At 51.2% G+C, this 16,765-nt stretch overlaps 1 protein-coding gene and 1 long non-coding RNA gene across 5 annotated transcripts in view; one reads left to right on the top strand and one right to left on the bottom strand.

The window, feature by feature from the left end:
• The window catches only part of smoc1 (SPARC related modular calcium binding 1), a 19,149-nt gene extending 7,949 nt beyond the window's left edge, over nt 1–11,200 (bottom strand). For 2 of the 4 annotated variants that reach the window (XM_057058424.1, XM_057058423.1), the window contains exons 1-7: nt 11,093–11,198; nt 10,857–10,960; nt 2,853–3,018; nt 2,696–2,779; nt 1,814–1,929; nt 1,622–1,721; nt 421–468 (exon numbers count right to left, since the gene is read on the bottom strand). In XM_057058424.1, the coding sequence (XP_056914404.1) occupies nt 421–468; nt 1,622–1,721; nt 1,814–1,929; nt 2,696–2,779; nt 2,853–3,018; nt 10,857–10,960; nt 11,093–11,135 (661 nt within the window). In that variant the 5' untranslated portion in view covers nt 11,136–11,198. Of the gene's footprint in view, nt 1–420; nt 469–1,621; nt 1,722–1,813; nt 1,930–2,695; nt 2,780–2,852; nt 3,019–10,856; nt 10,961–11,092 lie in introns of all 4 variants that reach the window. The other 2 variants (XM_057058422.1, XM_057058421.1) reach the window with 2 other exon arrangements.
• Nucleotides 3,862–6,696, top strand: LOC130539823 (uncharacterized). The gene is made up of 3 exons (XR_008954228.1): nt 3,862–5,180; nt 5,271–5,386; nt 5,819–6,696. It is a non-coding gene; the product is annotated as an uncharacterized LOC130539823 (long non-coding RNA).
• Nucleotides 11,201–16,765: the final 5,565 nt, after the last annotated feature.

The following is a 16,765-nucleotide window of genomic DNA, read 5'->3' on the forward strand; positions in this document are numbered from 1 at the left end:
AAGGTTCCTTAGAAAATAATTTAGTCATAAACACCACAGAGATCTAGCAACGCTACAGGGTCCTTAAAGAACCTGAGGACAAACCCTCAGAACATCAGTGACCCGTCGGGAGGACGCGTGTGGACAGGCAGCAGGTCGGGGACGAGCCGGGCTGATGGCACATTTACCGGACTGAAAACGGATTCAGACACTTTCCGGAAGGTTCCAGGTCACTAGACACTCGGAAAACTAAGCGTGTCCCTGAATTGGTTTGGAACGAGTATAAAAGCAGGAAGTGACAGAAGGACACGATGTGATTGGTGCATTCATGGAGGACGCAGCGGAACAGCGTGGATCCACGTTCTGCTCATAAACGGGTCACTTAGGAAAGTTCTCCATCACTCACTCACTCGTGCAGACGGGCAGCAGATCTCAACTCACCTTTTCGACCAGAGTTGGACGGCCCAGGAGGTTTTTCAGTGACTGAGCCTGTAAATGAGACACAAGCAGTTGAGCAGCACCAGCAGAGCTTCAGAACATCAGCGGATTCCAAACGAAAACACTCCAAAACACGGAAACGTGGTGGGAACCATGTTCCCCCAGAGGAGCCCGCCCAGGTGGACCGGCCGATCTACCGGAGTTGGGCGGCTACGTTGTGTTAGGCCTGAGGACAGGGAAACGTCCCACAGGTCTGGGTAGCATCTCCTCACATGCAGGTTATGGCTTCCATGCATGGATGCACCTTTTAGGCAACGACTGTGACAAGAGCGAAGGGTCGGAGGCAACCTGGGTCGGAGACGGGCACCTGGCGGGTCGCTTGGTCCCACGTGAGTTCCCATAAATTCATGGAGGTTTCCTGCAAACGTATGTGAGATGATTGATGTGGGTGACAGAAGGTGTGAGTGTGCCAGTAAAGGTGGCAGATCTGGCTCAGACTGAGGAGATTCTGGTTCTGGTTCTGGCTCAGACAGTGTCAGCAGATGATAGAACCCACAAGGTTCCTGTTGAAAACCGTTGAGTTGAAGCCTAAAACGCAGACCCAGCTGAAGAAAGAACTCCAGCAGCTGCTCTCGGTTCAGCCGTCTCACAAGTTCTCCAGGAGACAACGACGGCTGACGATGCTAAATGGTAACGAGGACGTGGCTGGGGGGCCGGGGGGCTGTGGTGACCCAGGAAAGGTCCGAGGGGGGAGACGGCTGAAGGAGCCCAGCTGGATGCAGCTGAGGACGAGCTTCAGACCGAGCACCCGGACCTCTGCCAGAGAGCCTCTCTAGTTCCCACTGAGGGAAAATGATGGCGATTATCCTAAAGTGTTCCCATCCCGGATGAGCGTGCCGGGCCCCGCTGCTCCGGGGGGCCCTGGATGTGGGGCCATTAGCCTCCAGGCTGACCTCGAGGCTGCTCCGTCCCTGGAGCGTGAAACAAAGGCGGCTCTGTCGGCCGTGGCTCAGCTGCTCTTTTACTGTTGAAGGTCCAACAGCTTGGGCCTGGACCTCCAGCAGCAGCCCAGCTGAACGTTTAGGACGTGAAACGGAGTGTGCAGCTAAGCTGTGAGATGATCAGAACCGTCCCACCACACTGAGCCCTGGACACGTTGTCCAGGGCCCTCACTGGTACCAAGCGTTTGTTCTTCCCACAGTACCTGAACACACCGGGGTCCTGTTGTGCACGGAGGAGCCGCTCACCGGTTTGCCATCACTGGTGACGCACCAGCAGTAACCTGTCGGGGTGTGACACTGCACCTGCAGAGGCCAAACCAGGTAAACTCGGGTGAAAACCTGCTTTTCTGACTGTCTTCCCAACCTAAGAGGAAGAGGAGGAGCTGTAAACACACCTGGGCAAATGTCCCGTCCTCGTTGCATTCTGGCACAAACGTGGACTCCTGAGGTCTCCTTGCTTGGTCCAGAGCCTGGCTCCTATCAGCACGGCACTTGGACTGGCCTCCTGCATCTGTAAGGTGGGCACAGGTGTTGAGCCGTTCTCTGGAAGGACACCTCACCTGGGGCGCCAGCGCCAGCCACCAGACGCCTCTGGACCCCTTTGGTTAGTGGGTTTTAATTCCTGATACACTGAATAAAGGTTAACGACACAGAAACGGCCTCTGGCAAGAGCAAGTTTTCCTGGGTCAGTGGTTCAGAATCCCATCACAAGGTCTGTTTCTCTTCTACTGGTGGAACTGTGTCCGTCTCCATGGAAACCAGGGAGCTGAGCAACACCACCCTGTGTAAACAGTCCGTCTCTGACCTGAGAGGAGTCGGACATCCTCCTAAATAAAGGTCTACGAGGGCCCTAAGTGGAGCCGCCGTGGCCCAGGATATAGACGTGGTTCCAGTGCTGAGTCATCCTCTACTAACGAGCCTTGACTCAGCACCCGGGTCCACCCGAGCCTCAGGTGTGATTCTGAGAGCCGTGCTGTTCTCATCCCACCTGTTTGCTTCTGTCTGGTGGTGTTTCTCAGCTCTGCGGCCAAAAGGGCCAAAACGGGCCGGCAGCTTCCTCCTCTAACGGAACGGGCGTGAAGATCCGAGCTGCCCTGCAAAGCTGTTCACGCCTGCTGCCCTTCCGACCCTGCGGAGGTCAAACCTTCGAGTCCTGAAGGGGCCGTTTGAGCCGCCCTCCCAAATCAGTACCGGTTTGCTGTGTGTTTGATGTGTCCACAGACAGCTTACAGGGTCGCCTCTCGGCTCCTCTGCTGGTGTCCCACCGGTGGTCTTACCTTTCACCTCCGGGTCTCTGACTTCTGACGCCGACGTTGGCGCCGGAGCCGCCGGCAACTGGTCGATTTTCACCCAGTTTCTACCTGACAGGTGAAAAAAGACATGATTTGGTGTCGTTTGGAATTTCTTTTTGGATCTTTGGCCGCCGGTCCAGACCTCTGCAGAGGCTGCGGGGCACCAGCGTCAGGGTTTTGTCTCTGCAGCGCGCCCTCTGCAGCTCGCAGGCGCTCTCGTAGCTCCGCCCATCCGAGCCGCACACCGGCTTCACCTGCGTCCGTGTGCAGATGACCCCACAGTGACTGTCTCTGTCTCCGATCAGCCACTGCAATGACAACGCACACAACGCAGGTGTGACACGAGGAATTTAAGTGGCACCACATTTCTGGAAGACTTGAACTGCTTCCTCAGCTGCTAACACACTTCAAAGCTGGTTTCCCTCTGTCACTGTCTGGGAACAACGCTTGATTCAGCCAACTGGGGACAAACTGGGTCACCTTTGTCTCTATCCAGGCTCCCGTCCTCAGAGCTGGCGTCAGGTATCGTCGATCTCCTGAATCCTCTCAGCTGGCTTTAAAAACAAGCTGAAAAATCTAAATATCTGACAAGTGCTGAACTGCAGCAGCAAAGAGAAGAACATGAAGCAGATGAAACTTTCTCAGATGTATTTCTCACTCCAGGCCTGTTGCTGGAGCTCTGGAGCTCTGCAGCCCGCATGAGAGAGCTCCATCGGGGCTCATTCAGGCTCATTCAGGCTCATTCAGGCTCATTCAGGACTCATTCAGGCTCATTCAGGACTCATTCAGGCTCATTCAGGACTCATTCAGGACTCATTCAGGGCTCACTAAGAGCTCATTCAGGCTCATTCAGGGCTCACTAAGAGCTCATTCAGGACTCATTCAGGGCTCACTAAGAGCTCATTCAGGGCTCATTCACGGCTCACAGAGCTCATTCAGGACTCATCCAGGACTCATCCAGGACTCATTCAGGGCTCATTCAGGCTCATTCAGGCTCATTCAGGGCTCACTAAGAGCTCATTCAGGGCTCATTCAGGCTCATTCAGGGCTCATTCAGGCTCATTCAGGGCTCACACTAAGAGCTCATTCAGGGCTCATTCAGGCTCATTCAGGGCTCATTCAGGCTCATTCAGGCTCACTAAGAGCTCATTCAGGGCTCATTCAGGGCTCACTAAGGGCAGGTAGGAAGGTGGTGGAACATAAGAGCAGGCCAACTGAGAGGACCTGAAGCAGCTGTCAGAAGGAGCCTCGTTTCAAACATTTGAGCTCTCTCCTCGTTCTGAGATGCTTTAGTTTCAACATCATCAAAAAATACTTAGAAACCATTTGAAAGAACAATCAGACGGATTTGACGGTGAAAAAGAGACCTTCAATCAGTGCAGCTGAATTCACGGCTTTTCCATCCATCCTGGACCAACAACATCAGAACGTCTGAGGGCAACCAGAGATGCCAAATGCTGCAACGTGACTGGCTGAGAGGAACCCAGCCATGCTGTTGATAAACAAACGGGCCACCGTGGCGTCCGCAGGGCGGAGCTAAAGGCTAGTGCTCGTCACCAAAGACCACCTTGTCACTGACTGCTCAACAACTAAATCTCAGGTTAAGAGTTCCAGAGGCAGCGACACTGTTGGCACTGGAATTTTATCCTTGTTGTCACTTTGTTGCCCTCCTTCTGCCTGGAAACCAAACACAAGTGAAACGTGTCAGAGCCTCAATTACAGATATGAAATGATCCCAATAATCATCCCATTAATCACAAATGTGGGACTTTTTCTCTGCTAATTTCTTTGCTAGTGCTCTTGCAGGGCGAGGAGCCATTTTCCAGCTCCGGTATCTTCAGATTCCATCAGACGTGACAGTTTCAGGAAGGCTTGCTTAAATAAAGCAGCCTGAAACAGGACAGTTGTGGGATTAAGTCCCACAAAAAGGCCACATAACAACCATGGAGCTTTGAAAGAACACACACGTGTGTGTTGGGGGTGTTGCCTGGCGTTTCGCATCGCGCTGTAAGCCTCCATCAGGAGGACGCCAGGCAGCTTGACGTGCGCTCAGCTTTGGCACTGCAGCACGACGGCCAGTCGGTTGTCAGGAGGAGCTGCTCCATGAGGAAGTGCAGACCGCCAGGAGACGCCAGCGGAGCGTTTGGTGTTTAAACGTGCGTGTCATCCTCTTGGCTGCACCCACCAACACAAAGAATGCTGAAGTCAGAAAAAACGAATGCGTTCGGACTATTTTGTTCTCTCCAAAGTCTCCACTTTGATGAATAATGCAGCCGTTATGTGTGTTGGCTGACTGCAGGAATCAGCAGTTCAGCCTTTTGTTTAGGAAAGATGGACCAGGCCAGCTGCCCGCTTGAGGATCTAGAGGCAGCTCTTGGGGTCCAGCCGGCCGCTCCTGCAGGTGGAGAGCCCCAGAGTCGGGCCTCTACCCACCCTCTGACCCACAGAGGCCTGACTCATGACCTGAATGGTGGGATCCTGCCTCTTAAATCGCACATTTTCAGACTCGTTGTCCGGTGAGTGGAAATAAACACTCGGACTCATTCGTCATTCTGTCCAGCTCAGACGTCAAGTCCAGTCACGGCAAAAACGAGGACCTGGATGAGAAACAACCTTCAGGACTCCGTTTGCTGAGGACGTTGGTGCCAATAAGGAACCATTTAATGAGCTCTCACGGTATGGCCAAAGGTGGCACTTTGAACCTTCAACCAGGGCGTCGTTGCTCATGAAGCTGCATCTCAGTGTTGCACAAAGATCTCAGAAGGTTCTCAACGCTCCCAGTCAGAGTGAACGGAAGCAGCTGAAAGCTGAGCGCTTAATTCTTCATGGCTGTACATTGTGTATAAATGGCTTTGCTAACGGGACAGCACGGCATGCTAAGCTAGCATTAGATATGTCAACATTAGCTGTGTCCAGTGAGACCAGGAGAGAATATAAAACTCACATGCACTTTCTGCTCAATGCCCAGTGGTAAAAATCATCTGTTAACCATTAGTTTAGGATAGTTGAACCCTTATTTTGGTCAGTGACTTCAGGTCTTCCTCTGCTTTAATTTCTAAAAGTCTCTTCCAACTACGATCCTGCTGTCTGATCTTTCTCCTCTGGCAGGTAGAATAATGAGCTGATGTGATCAGGCTCTCCCCCTCCTGGAGAAGGTGCACGTGCAGCCAAGTTCCCCGGTGGCCTCGTGCTGGAGCGTACCAGCAGCTCCGGGGCCGCTCAGGCCGACGGCGTGACCGCTCTCACCGCCACGATCAAACACCATCAGGTGGAAACCAAAGCAGGCTGGGCTGCAAAGTGGGCTCATAAACGGCACCGGCCGGTGCTGCTAATCATCGTTACACATTTTAGATGTTCCCCAGCAAGAGCAGGAATACTTTTATCTGAGGAGACGACCAGCGCAACGTAAAACATGCAGAGATTTATGGTCGATTTCTATCAGGAAAGGAGGAGATCTCGCGTTTAACGAGCTAAATTCCTCGTTACTCACAGACCCGAGCGCTGATTCTCCCCTAAAAGCCTTGATTTAGCATAACCGAGCAAAGATGCAGCCCAGACTATAAAAGATTGTTTAAAATTCCGAGACAAGAGATAAAATAAGGGAATAAAGTGCTGCAGGATTTAATCAAATACACCAACAGTTGAGTTGAAGCTCCAAAAAGGAGCAAATCTGCCTCCACCGTTGGCAGCTAAAGGTGAAAAAGAGACTTTTCTCCTTTGTGGAAAGTTTTATTAAGATAAAAAAGCGGCCTGTGGTCTATCAATAAATCCTCTTTATGACCTGTTGGACCTGGAGACAGAGGCAACAGTTGGAAACGATCGTCTACGGATTCGTCTACAGGTCGTCCTCATTTGTGTCCTCAAACGTTGTGGTTGCTGGAGTTCCACCTAAAACGGACTCTAATTGAGAGCTGAGTGCAACTTTATTGATGAAGACATTAATTATAATTGTAAAATGTGTCATAAATTAAATTAGGACGAGTTTGTTTCTGTCTGTGTCTCATCTGTTCCTTTATGGCCTTCAATGGTCTTACAACCTGATCGTGTGTGAGTGTGTGTGGAGTGTCTGTGTGTGTGTGTGTGTGTGTGAGTATGTGTATGTGTGTGAGTGTGTGTGTGTGTGAGAGTGTGTGTGTGTGTGTATGTGTGTGAGGATATTGTGTACCAGCTCTACTCTTTATTTCATTCTCCTCTTTGGGCACCATCATATCAAACGACACGCTCACATATGGGGGGTAACGGGGGTATCAGGGTGACGGGTTAACGGGGGTAACGGGGGTAACGGAGGTAATGGGGGTAACAGGGTGTAACGGGGGTAACAGGGTAATGGGGGTAACGGGGTAATGGGGGTAATGGGGGTAACAGGGGTTAACGGAGGTAACGGGGGTAACGGGGTAATGGGGGTAACGGGGTTAACGGGGGTAACGGGGGTAACGGGGGTAACGGGGGTAACAGGGTAATGGGGGTAACAGCAATCGCAACAGTCGGGGTAGTTGTGGCCTCTTGGGGCATTTAACGGGGGGAGTATCCCTTTTGGTCCTTAAAGAGGGTTTAGTTAAAGGAAACCGAACGCCACCGACGCTAAACTGGGCGTCAGGGTTGTGTCGTGTGCCCAGGACAGGGGCAGTTATCTTCAGACGGAGCAGCTTAAGGTGCAATTGCTCAAAACTGCCTGTTTGCAGCTCCTGCTGGACGTATTTGGCCTGTGACCTGTTGCCTAGCAACGCAGCGAGCTGTTGTTGTCGGTTAGCGCTGCACTTCCTTGACAGCTTTACGTTTGTGGCCGTCCAACCAGATGTGATCAAACAGACGTAATAAAGAGCCAATAAAGGAGGTTCGCACGCTGCTTAGGCCAAAGCTCCACCTGACGCCTCGGCGGATCTTGGGTAGAGCCACGGAGGAGGAGGACTTCCCCCTGTTGCTTTTGAAGTTCTGGAAAGGAATTAAAAATTAAAGTGTCAGTGAGTCGGTGGGGGCTTCTTTCTTTTTGGGAAGTGGTCCTAAATCTGATTAAGAACATTCCCTGTTTTTCCTCTAATGCTGCGTCCTGGCTGCAGAACAGTCGTCTGTCCCAGGAAGTGTGTAGCTGTGTGAGTCCGACACACAATACAAAAGGGTCAACCCCAGCCCACACACGGGCTTTGTTGGGGTGAGGACGCCCTTCTGCCTGCAGGCCATGTGTCCTCACAGCCATGAATTGTGGGCCTGGTCCTGGGTCTGGTCCTGAGTCTGGGCCTGGGCCTGGTCCTGAGTCTGGGCCTGGGTCTGGTCCTGAGTCTGGGCCTGGTCCTGAGTCTGGGCCTGGGCCTGGTCCTGAGTCTGGTCCTGGGTCTGGGCCTGGGTCTGGGCCTGGGCCTGGGCCTGAGCCTGGCCCTGAGCCTGGGTCTGGGCCTGGGCTGGGCCTGGTCCTGGGCCTGGTCCTGAGTCTGGTCCTGGGTCTGGTCCTGGGTCTAGGCCTGAGTCTGGTCCTGAGTATGGGTCTGGGCCTGGGTCTGGGCCTGGGCCTGGTCCTGAGTCTGGGTCTGGTCCTGAGCCTGGGCCTGACCCTGGTCCTGGGCCTGGTCCTGGGTCTGGGCCTGGCCTGGGCCTGGGCCTGGGCCTGGTCCTGGTCCTGGTCCTGGTCCTGGGTCTGGTCCTGGGTCTGGTCCTGGGTCTGGCCTGGGCCTGGTCCTGGTCCTGAGTCTGGTCCTGGTCTGGTCCTGGGTCTGGTCCTGGGTCTGGGCCTGGGCCTGGTCCTGGTCCTGAGTCTGGTCCTGGGTCTGGTCTGGGTCTGGGCCTGGGTCTGGGTCTGGTCCTGAGCACGGTCCTGAGCCTGGGCCTGACCCTGGCCTGGGCCTGGTCCTGAGCCTGGTCCTGAGCCTGGCCCTGAGCCTGGGTCTGGGCCTGGGTCTGGGTCAGGGACTGGCTTTGATTAGGCTGATTACAAAGCCCTGAAATTGAGCGTGAACTGTGCTGATTACAGTTATCAGAGGGGACAGACACATGGAAGCAATTTGATTGGTCACTGATGAAGTCGGTGTGGGAGCCGAACTGCTCGTGTCCTGCAGCAGAACCGCCCCACCTAACCCGCCCCCGTGTCATGGAATTCTCATCCAGAGATGATGAGGTCTAAAAGGGTCCTTCCTGTTTGTGGTCTGGCGACAGGAGCGTCATGGTAACCCAATATTGAAGCTAAAGGGGCTCATTTGCTTTTCTTTATTATTCTCTGGTTTAGCCTTCATCTCCATCAGTGACGTCATTAATTCTTCTGATCAGTGTTACTGTCCTGTCTGGTTCTGGGTCAGCAGTTTTAGGGCTCTGGTGCTGCTCCCAGGACGCTCCTCTGAAGGGGGTCGGATGCTTCTACTTCAGTCCTGCCACCTTGTCCTGGGTCACGTTTGATCTTCTAATGTGCAGAATTCTTTAAAAGGTCCGGCCCAGGTGTTGGGTTTGTGAGTGTTTTCCTTGTTCTATGGTCTGAGCAGCTTTAGTCTCATTAGAGCAAATATTTCGGTATCTCTGCCATCGAGGACCACGACGGGTTCGTGTAAACCTGCATTTTCTCATGTGCTCGGATGTTTCTGGTCTCGAGCCTCCATCAGCGGCAGGTTTCATATTTGGAGCAAAAGTCTACTTCCTGTTCCTTTGTGCACTGAAGGTGTGACCAAGAGTCATTAGCTGACCACACAACAATGGCCCTCGTGCACCTATTGGTGCACCTATTGGTTCCAGACGCTCACGCCAACAAAAGACGCTTTGAGAGTTCTGACTGCGGCTCCGTTCGCTTTGATCCGCGGTGACTTTTCCTTCGCTCTCCGGACCCCAACAGCTCAGAGTGATGGAGGGAACCGCGGATGGACAGATGAGAACGGGTGGAATCCTCATTTGTTGGCTCTAATTTCTCAACACCCCCCCCCCCCACCCACCCACCCACCCCCGCCGTCCCCACCTTGTTACGCCGACGAGTCCTCGCTGAGCGCAACATAAAACCCACAAAATATCACGTTGCAGCCATTAAAAGCTGCAGTTCGATGCAGTTGGGAGTCTGTGATGAGCAAACATCAGTCACCAGAAGAGGTCTTGAATTCCCCAGACGTGAGAAATGTTGGACGTGTGTCCTCATTGCGTCATGTAGCCTGAGACGGAGACGGGAATGAGACGGGAGCGACGCGGTGAGGTTAGCACAGCCTCTCAGTGCTGATATCAATGTGGGGGTGTGAATTCCTGCTCTGGCAGCTGTGAGCCACGGCTAAAGTATCTCCGGGGGTGTCAGGAGGCCGAGAGTGACCGTGGCCTCCGCTCCGGGTCAGGGATAGGGCTGCTTTGAATTTAGCCATGGAGCTTTACAATGACTCAGCGATATTTCAGCAAATGTTTCCAGGGCCGAAGGAGCCGGCGGCTCGTTTTCATCACCGTGTTCCTGGGAGACCATCCAGTGTGGTTTTTGTAAAGGTTTCCTCAGGGCGATAGAGTTTCTCCTTCTGCAGAAGAGCCTGAAGCCCTGCACAGTTTGGAAAAGAAGGGAAAAATCCACCAGGTTCTGATTTCGCAAACCCAAACGTTCGATCTGCCACAACATAAAACCACCTCTAGAGCCTTAGTCACAGAAGAAACCGCCGCGATTGTGTTCCAGACCAGAGTCTCGCGGACTGAACAGAGGGGAAGTTTCACAGTTGTTGTGAAATACTTGGTCTCTGCCCCCCAGACACAAAACCTCTCAAACCCACATTAGTTCCACCTGGGCAGCTTTGTTAAAACGGCTCTATAAGGGAGACATAAAGAGTGAAGTGGAGCACAGCCCCAGATGCTGAGAGATGCCCGTTTAGATGGTCTACAGCAGAACCTGGTCTACAGCAGAACCTGGTCTACAGCAGAACCTGGTCTAGAGACGCAGCTCGTCAGCCCACATTAACCACTCATGGTTTAGAGAAAGAAGAGGCCTTTGGGTTACTGAGGAGACGCTTCTAATTGTTATTTACTTTTTATTGGCAAATGTTATTTATCCGCCCCCTTCATGTCCTTGGCTTTGACGTCATTTGTTGACTTTATCGATCGCTTTGCAGAACTCGAGTTTTGCACTTTCTCTCTGTATTCATGTTCAGATGTACGCGCACACGCATAACAGTGCTTTTCTTTATATTGAAGACTTGCAGGTAAAGTCACTCACCCGAGATGGAGACTTCTGCGCGGAGACGTGAGGCAGAAAAGAGAGAAACGGAGCCGCCAAGAAGTGGGAGAAGGTGAAGAAGAGCAACGCTGACGACAACATCTCTGGAGGAGTGAGAGCAGCAGGTAGAAGGTCTGTCAACGCTGCTGGTCAACAGCTCCGACACGTCCAAAACACGTCAGAGGTTCAAAAAAGACCACGCGCAACTATTTAGTGATCTCCCTTCTTCTATTCACCTCGGGGGGGCTGAGAAGTTCTGAGCATGTCGGCACTCTTCATCCGCACAATCAGCTGTTCATCGCGGCTGCGTCAGGTTGAGTCGCGCCTGCGGAACCATCGCCACGTAATTTAAAGGGGGGGCGGGAGAAGCGCCGGTGATTGACAGTGCGGCCGTCCAATAAGAGGCGAGGTACACGCCACTCTTTCATGCCACGCCCACCTCAGAGCGTACTGGACAGCTGCGGCGGGGACGAGCGCCGTGCACGTAAAGCACCATAATAGAGGGGAGTACTGCCGCGACATTAGGCCCGTTTAGTGGGACTACAATGGAGCCTCTCAGTGGCTGTCAAAGGCACCGCAGGGGGGGGGCGCGCGCGCGCGACACTTTTAAAAAATACTGCTTTCGAATTGATTTCCACCTTAATTGTGAATTAAGATTGGCATTGGAGACAGATTGATTAGAAATGCCTGAAAATTCCCATTTCCCTCCTCAGTTGAATGCGAACCCCAACCCACCTGTGGAGGGGGAGGAGCCAAAGCAGCACGCCTCGGCTGTGGTTTCGCTGTTAATCCCACCTGTGCCCCGATGCACGGGTATGACCTTTATACAAACAACATGAGTCGTTGGTTCTATAGAAACCAGCCATCAGAACTGAAGTAATCTGATTACTGTTGGACTTTTCCAGGAGTAAAAGATGCCCCCCTCTCACGTCCTCTCTGTCTCTCTGTCTCCGTCTCGTCCTCTTTCAGATGAATGGTGAGGTTAAAGACGAGTCTGGTCGAGTGTTGAGTGGGTGTTTAAGAGCCATCAGGGCCCCCCCACCCCGGTTAGGTAACCTTCCTCCCACCTTCCCTTTTCGTGTCTCTAACTTCTCATGAGGAGCCTCTTGAGTAGAGCTGCTGCACTTCAGCGGGAATAACCTGAAAGCCTCGAGGTTCTCGGGACCTAAACGCCCATGCGATGGTGTGTGGGACCACATTTGAGGGTGGGATGCTTGGGAGGATGAGGAGCGCCAGGAGAGTCTTTTGGAATGTTAACGAGATCACTTTCTCTATCTGAAGAGCAGAGCAGCTCTTCTGGGGGGTGAAGCTGTTGTCGTGGACACTTTCATCCTGTTGTGGTTTGGCTGAGCATGAAAGGGAAACTGAAGGGGGAGTGAACGGCCGGGCGAAATGTGCTTCCCAATTACTGCAGCGGCGCTTCCCAAGGCCCCCCAGCATGTGAGCTGCTGGGGGGCCAAAATTAGCAGGTGTCTGTGGACGCAGAAGGAGACGGAGCGGGACAGGGGCCACCCAGAGACCCGCTGGTCCGGGAGGGTTCAGCACAGATGTGCTGCCCTGATGTCACATGCACGAAGAACACACACATGCACGTGCACAGGTCACGTGGGTGAAAAAGAAGCTGCAGGTTCATCAGCTGTCCCTCATTATTGACGCTACCCCAGAAATACCTGAAAACACCAGACAAACACACGTTTCTGCTGTTTCTGCTAAAGAAAAAGCTTCGTTCTGCTTTGACAGGAACATAAAAGCTAAGTTCTTGTTCCTATTTATGTTCTTTTCTACCTTTAGAACAGTTACAGTCTAATACAGGAAACTAAAGTTTAGAATAATTGTTTCTTGGATTAGTTATCTTACATTGTGTTATATTTTAGTGCATCTTCAAACGTTTTATGTGTTTTGATTACATCACATTTGAAGTGATAATTAATCTGATAATATTCGCTGTTTTAATATAACTGTCAACAAAGCGGATGTACTCTGTAGTTCTTTTACTTCAAGCTTTGATACTTTTGACACTTTTCATGGTTTTCTTTACTTTGTTGCTGTCAAGTGTAACTAAGAGCAGCGCTGAATGGTGTGTGTGTGTGTGTGGGGGGGGGGGTGTTCAGAATGGAAAAACATGGGAGGTCAGATAGAAACTGGCTGCTTTTCAAGTCTCATCTGGATTTCATTTCATAAATTCCACATATTTTACATGTACCAGCCCCAGTTTTCAGCAGCTCCTGGATTGGAGGAGCCGGACTGGCCGACAGCATCCTGGCCTCTGTTTACCCTCATTAAACATGTGTAAACACACGGCAACAAATAAATAAGCCACTGTCGCCAAAGTACCTCTCATCAGAGATGTGAGGCGCTTTTTTAGCGGTGAGAGAGAGACGGTGGCAACAGAGGGTGTGAAAAGGGCCATTGAGGTTGGAGAGGGGTGTCCTGCACCTGCGCTGTCTATTCACCCCACTGTTTACACACTGTCAGCTACAATTAATACCTCATGGGGACCGGGCTTCCTGCCCTCTACAGGGCCCCCGCAACCATCCCGGCCCCTTACGGATGCCTAATTGAGCAAACTGTTCTGCTGATTGAATTAACAGCTCTGTCTGTGGGACCTTTTCCCCTCACTCTCAGGAGGGGGACCACTGCACACCCATTTAGGATGCCTGCACCGACCCACAGAGGGCATGGTAGAGGTGATGGTAGTGTTGGGTGTGTGTGTTTATGTGTGTGTGTGTTTATGTGTGTGTGTGTGGGGATGGGGGGGTATAGATGGCGAAGGGTCAGGAGAGGGAGTTGTTCAGTAAATGTGTCCACTCCTGTTGGCAAACCGAAGCTGGAAATGTGAACTGGGGGCAATGAGAGGTCTCGTTCTTCACAGGACCAGTGAGTTCCAGCAGGGACAGAGGGACGGGGGACGGGGGGGGGGACAGGGTAGCAACCAACCCAGCATTTATTATCTGCAACAGGGTTTCTGTACCACAGATATGAAGGTTGACTATTTAGCAACACCTGATTAGAACGTCCAGGCAACATAGTTTCTTTAAAGAAGTATCTCATTTTAAACCCCCATTGATTTACTGTTTTGGGTACTGCGGTAAATTCAAAGGTTTCAACTTTATAAATGACAAATACCAAACTAGATCTCATAAGGTATATCTTGCAGAATAAATCATATCAGTGGAGGTAGAATCCTATCCCCTAACACTAACCCTAATGCTAACCCTTACCTTAGAGGTAAAACCCTAAGCCTTACCCTAGAGGTAAAACCCTAACCCTAACCCTAGAGGTAATACCCTAACCCTAACCCTGGAGGTAGAATCCTATTCCCTAACCCTGACCCTTACCTTAGAGGTAAAACCCTAACCGCAACCCTGGAGGTGAAACTCTAACTCTAGCCCGGGAGGTAAAATCCAACTCTAACCCTAAAGGTAAAACTTTAACTCTAACCTTGGAGGTAAAACTCTAATCTTAACCCTAACGCTAATCCTATTTTTAAAGGTAAAACCCTAACCCTGACCCTGGAGGTAAAACCCTAACCCTAAAGGTAAAATTCTACCCCTAACCATAGAGGTAAAATCCTAACCCTAACCCAAGAGGTAAATCCCTAACCCTGACCCTGTAGGTAAAACTCTAATCTTAACCCTAACCCTCATCCTATCCATAAAGGTAAAACCCTAACCCTAACCTAACCCTAACCCTAACCCTAGAGGTAAAACCCTAACCCTTACCCTAGAGGTAAAATCCTATCCCCTAACCCTAACCCTAACCCCTACCTTAGAGGTAAAACCCTAACCGCAACCCTAACCCTAACCCTCTAACTCTAACCCTGGATGGTGAAATCCAACCCTGACCCTGGGGGTAAAACCCTAACCCTAAAGGTAAAATCCTACCCCTAACCATAGAGGTAAAATCCTAACCCTAACTCCAACCCTAACCCAAGAGGTAAATCCCTAACCCTGACCCTGGAGGTAAAACCCTAACCCTTAAGGTAAAATCCTACCCCTAACTCCAACCCTAACCCAAGAGGTAAATCCCTAACTCTGACCCTGGAGGTAAAACCCTAACCCTAAAGGTAAAATCCTAACCCTAACCCTAACCTTAACCCTAGAGGTAAAACAAGGCCACAGCAGTACCGGTAATTAACCTGTGATGTTTCACCATAAACGTCATGCACTAATCCAAGAATTAAAGCTCATTTTATAACTTTCTTCTTCTTTACATTTATTATATCTCCAACTTTTGATTTCAGCCCCCTTCCTCCAGCTGTAGGTGTGCAGTACGCCTGACTCACTTCAGTTCATATTTAGTTTTTTCAAAAACAGCCTGCTTTTAACAGAATATTAGAAATGCATTTGAGGGCATGTCATCACGTTTGGTTCCCTGAGCTCTGAAAGTCATTAGACATTGAGTAAAAATGTTCCATTCTGAGGGAACACCCCCACAGGCTACGCTGTCAAAGCAGTAAAACATAGTAATGTGGAAAATCAGCCATCGTCTGGAGACATGCTGAGATGTCCTCCTCCAGTCCTGGTCTACATACCTAACCCTAAACCTCCCTAACCCTTACACTGCACCCCCCCACTGCCTCCACCACCCTCCTCCAGTCCTGGTCTACATACTGGACCCTAGACCCCCAACATTTCTGGTCTATATACTTAACTCCAACTCCCCTAAGATTAACCTGCCTAACCATCCTCCAGTCCTGGCCTACATGCCTAACTGTACCCCCTAACCCTAACCCCCATAATCCTACATACTACTTACTTGACCTTAACCCCCCTAATCTTAACCCTAACCCTAAACCTAATCCTCCTCCACTCCCAGTCTATACACCTGACCGTACCCCCTAACCCTAACCCTACATACTATAACCCCCCCAAACCCTCCTCTGCTCCCGGTCTACATGCCTAACCATAACCCTACATACTATAACCCCCCCAAACCCTCCTCCGCTCCCGGTCTACATGCCTAACCATAACCCTACATACTATAACCCCCCCAAACCCTCCTCCGCTCCCAGTCTACATGCCTAACCATAACCCTAGGGTTATAGAAATAGATGAAATCGTGTTGATTTCTTGTCCGCTGGTGTTGCTGTGTCTCTGGGGACATCAGCACATTGACTGATGTGATAAGGTCGTCTAGAGTCAGTTTGTGTGTCCTCAGCAGCTCCAACAGGCAGATCATCTGCTCCAACATTTGGCACTTTAACTGCTTTTTGATGATTATTCACACGTCCGTTTCAGCAAACATAAAGGCATCGTTTATCTGTCCTCTTTATCTTATAGTTAGAGAAGGTTGCCGTGGCTGCGGTATCCATGACTGCACCGGGCCGTTCACCTCTCTGTGAACCCCCCAGTTCACCGTTGGTGCTGAGGAGCTGCCCTGCAGCACCAAAAACAAAGACACACAGATTGTGTCGAACATACCCCTGCACCAGTGAACTGTGCAGCCCCCCACAGACCCCTGGTTAACCAGCCAGCACCTTCCCTGTTGCCACTTGTTACCCGCTGTCCCCCAGATATGGCTCGCGGGCGGGGCCAATTAAACTCGCACTGTTCAACCAACAGGTCAGGAGTTTAGTGGGTCATCAGAGCACCTAGAGTTATCTAATCCCAGTCATCGGCTGTGTTTGGACCCGAGCAGGCGGCTCCGTCTATGAAGCAAGCCGGCTTCATCCGCTACCGGCGTCTCAGCACATTAACATTATAATTCAATTTCCCCACGGGGATGAATAAAGTTCATCTTAATCTTAATCTTAATCTTAACACCAATATTCTTCCTCTCAGATATTGAGAGTAAAAAGTCATGGCAGTGATGTTGATACAGCTGATGTTGAAGCTTCAGAAGGTCGTCATCAAATTCCTTATTAACGGCTGAACTCAAGTTTGGGTGGTAATTAATGGTTACAACAT

The sequence above is a fragment of the Takifugu flavidus genome, chromosome 16 (genome assembly GCF_003711565.1).
Source record: "Takifugu flavidus isolate HTHZ2018 chromosome 16, ASM371156v2, whole genome shotgun sequence".
NCBI classification, from domain to species: Eukaryota; Metazoa; Chordata; class Actinopteri; order Tetraodontiformes; family Tetraodontidae; genus Takifugu; species Takifugu flavidus.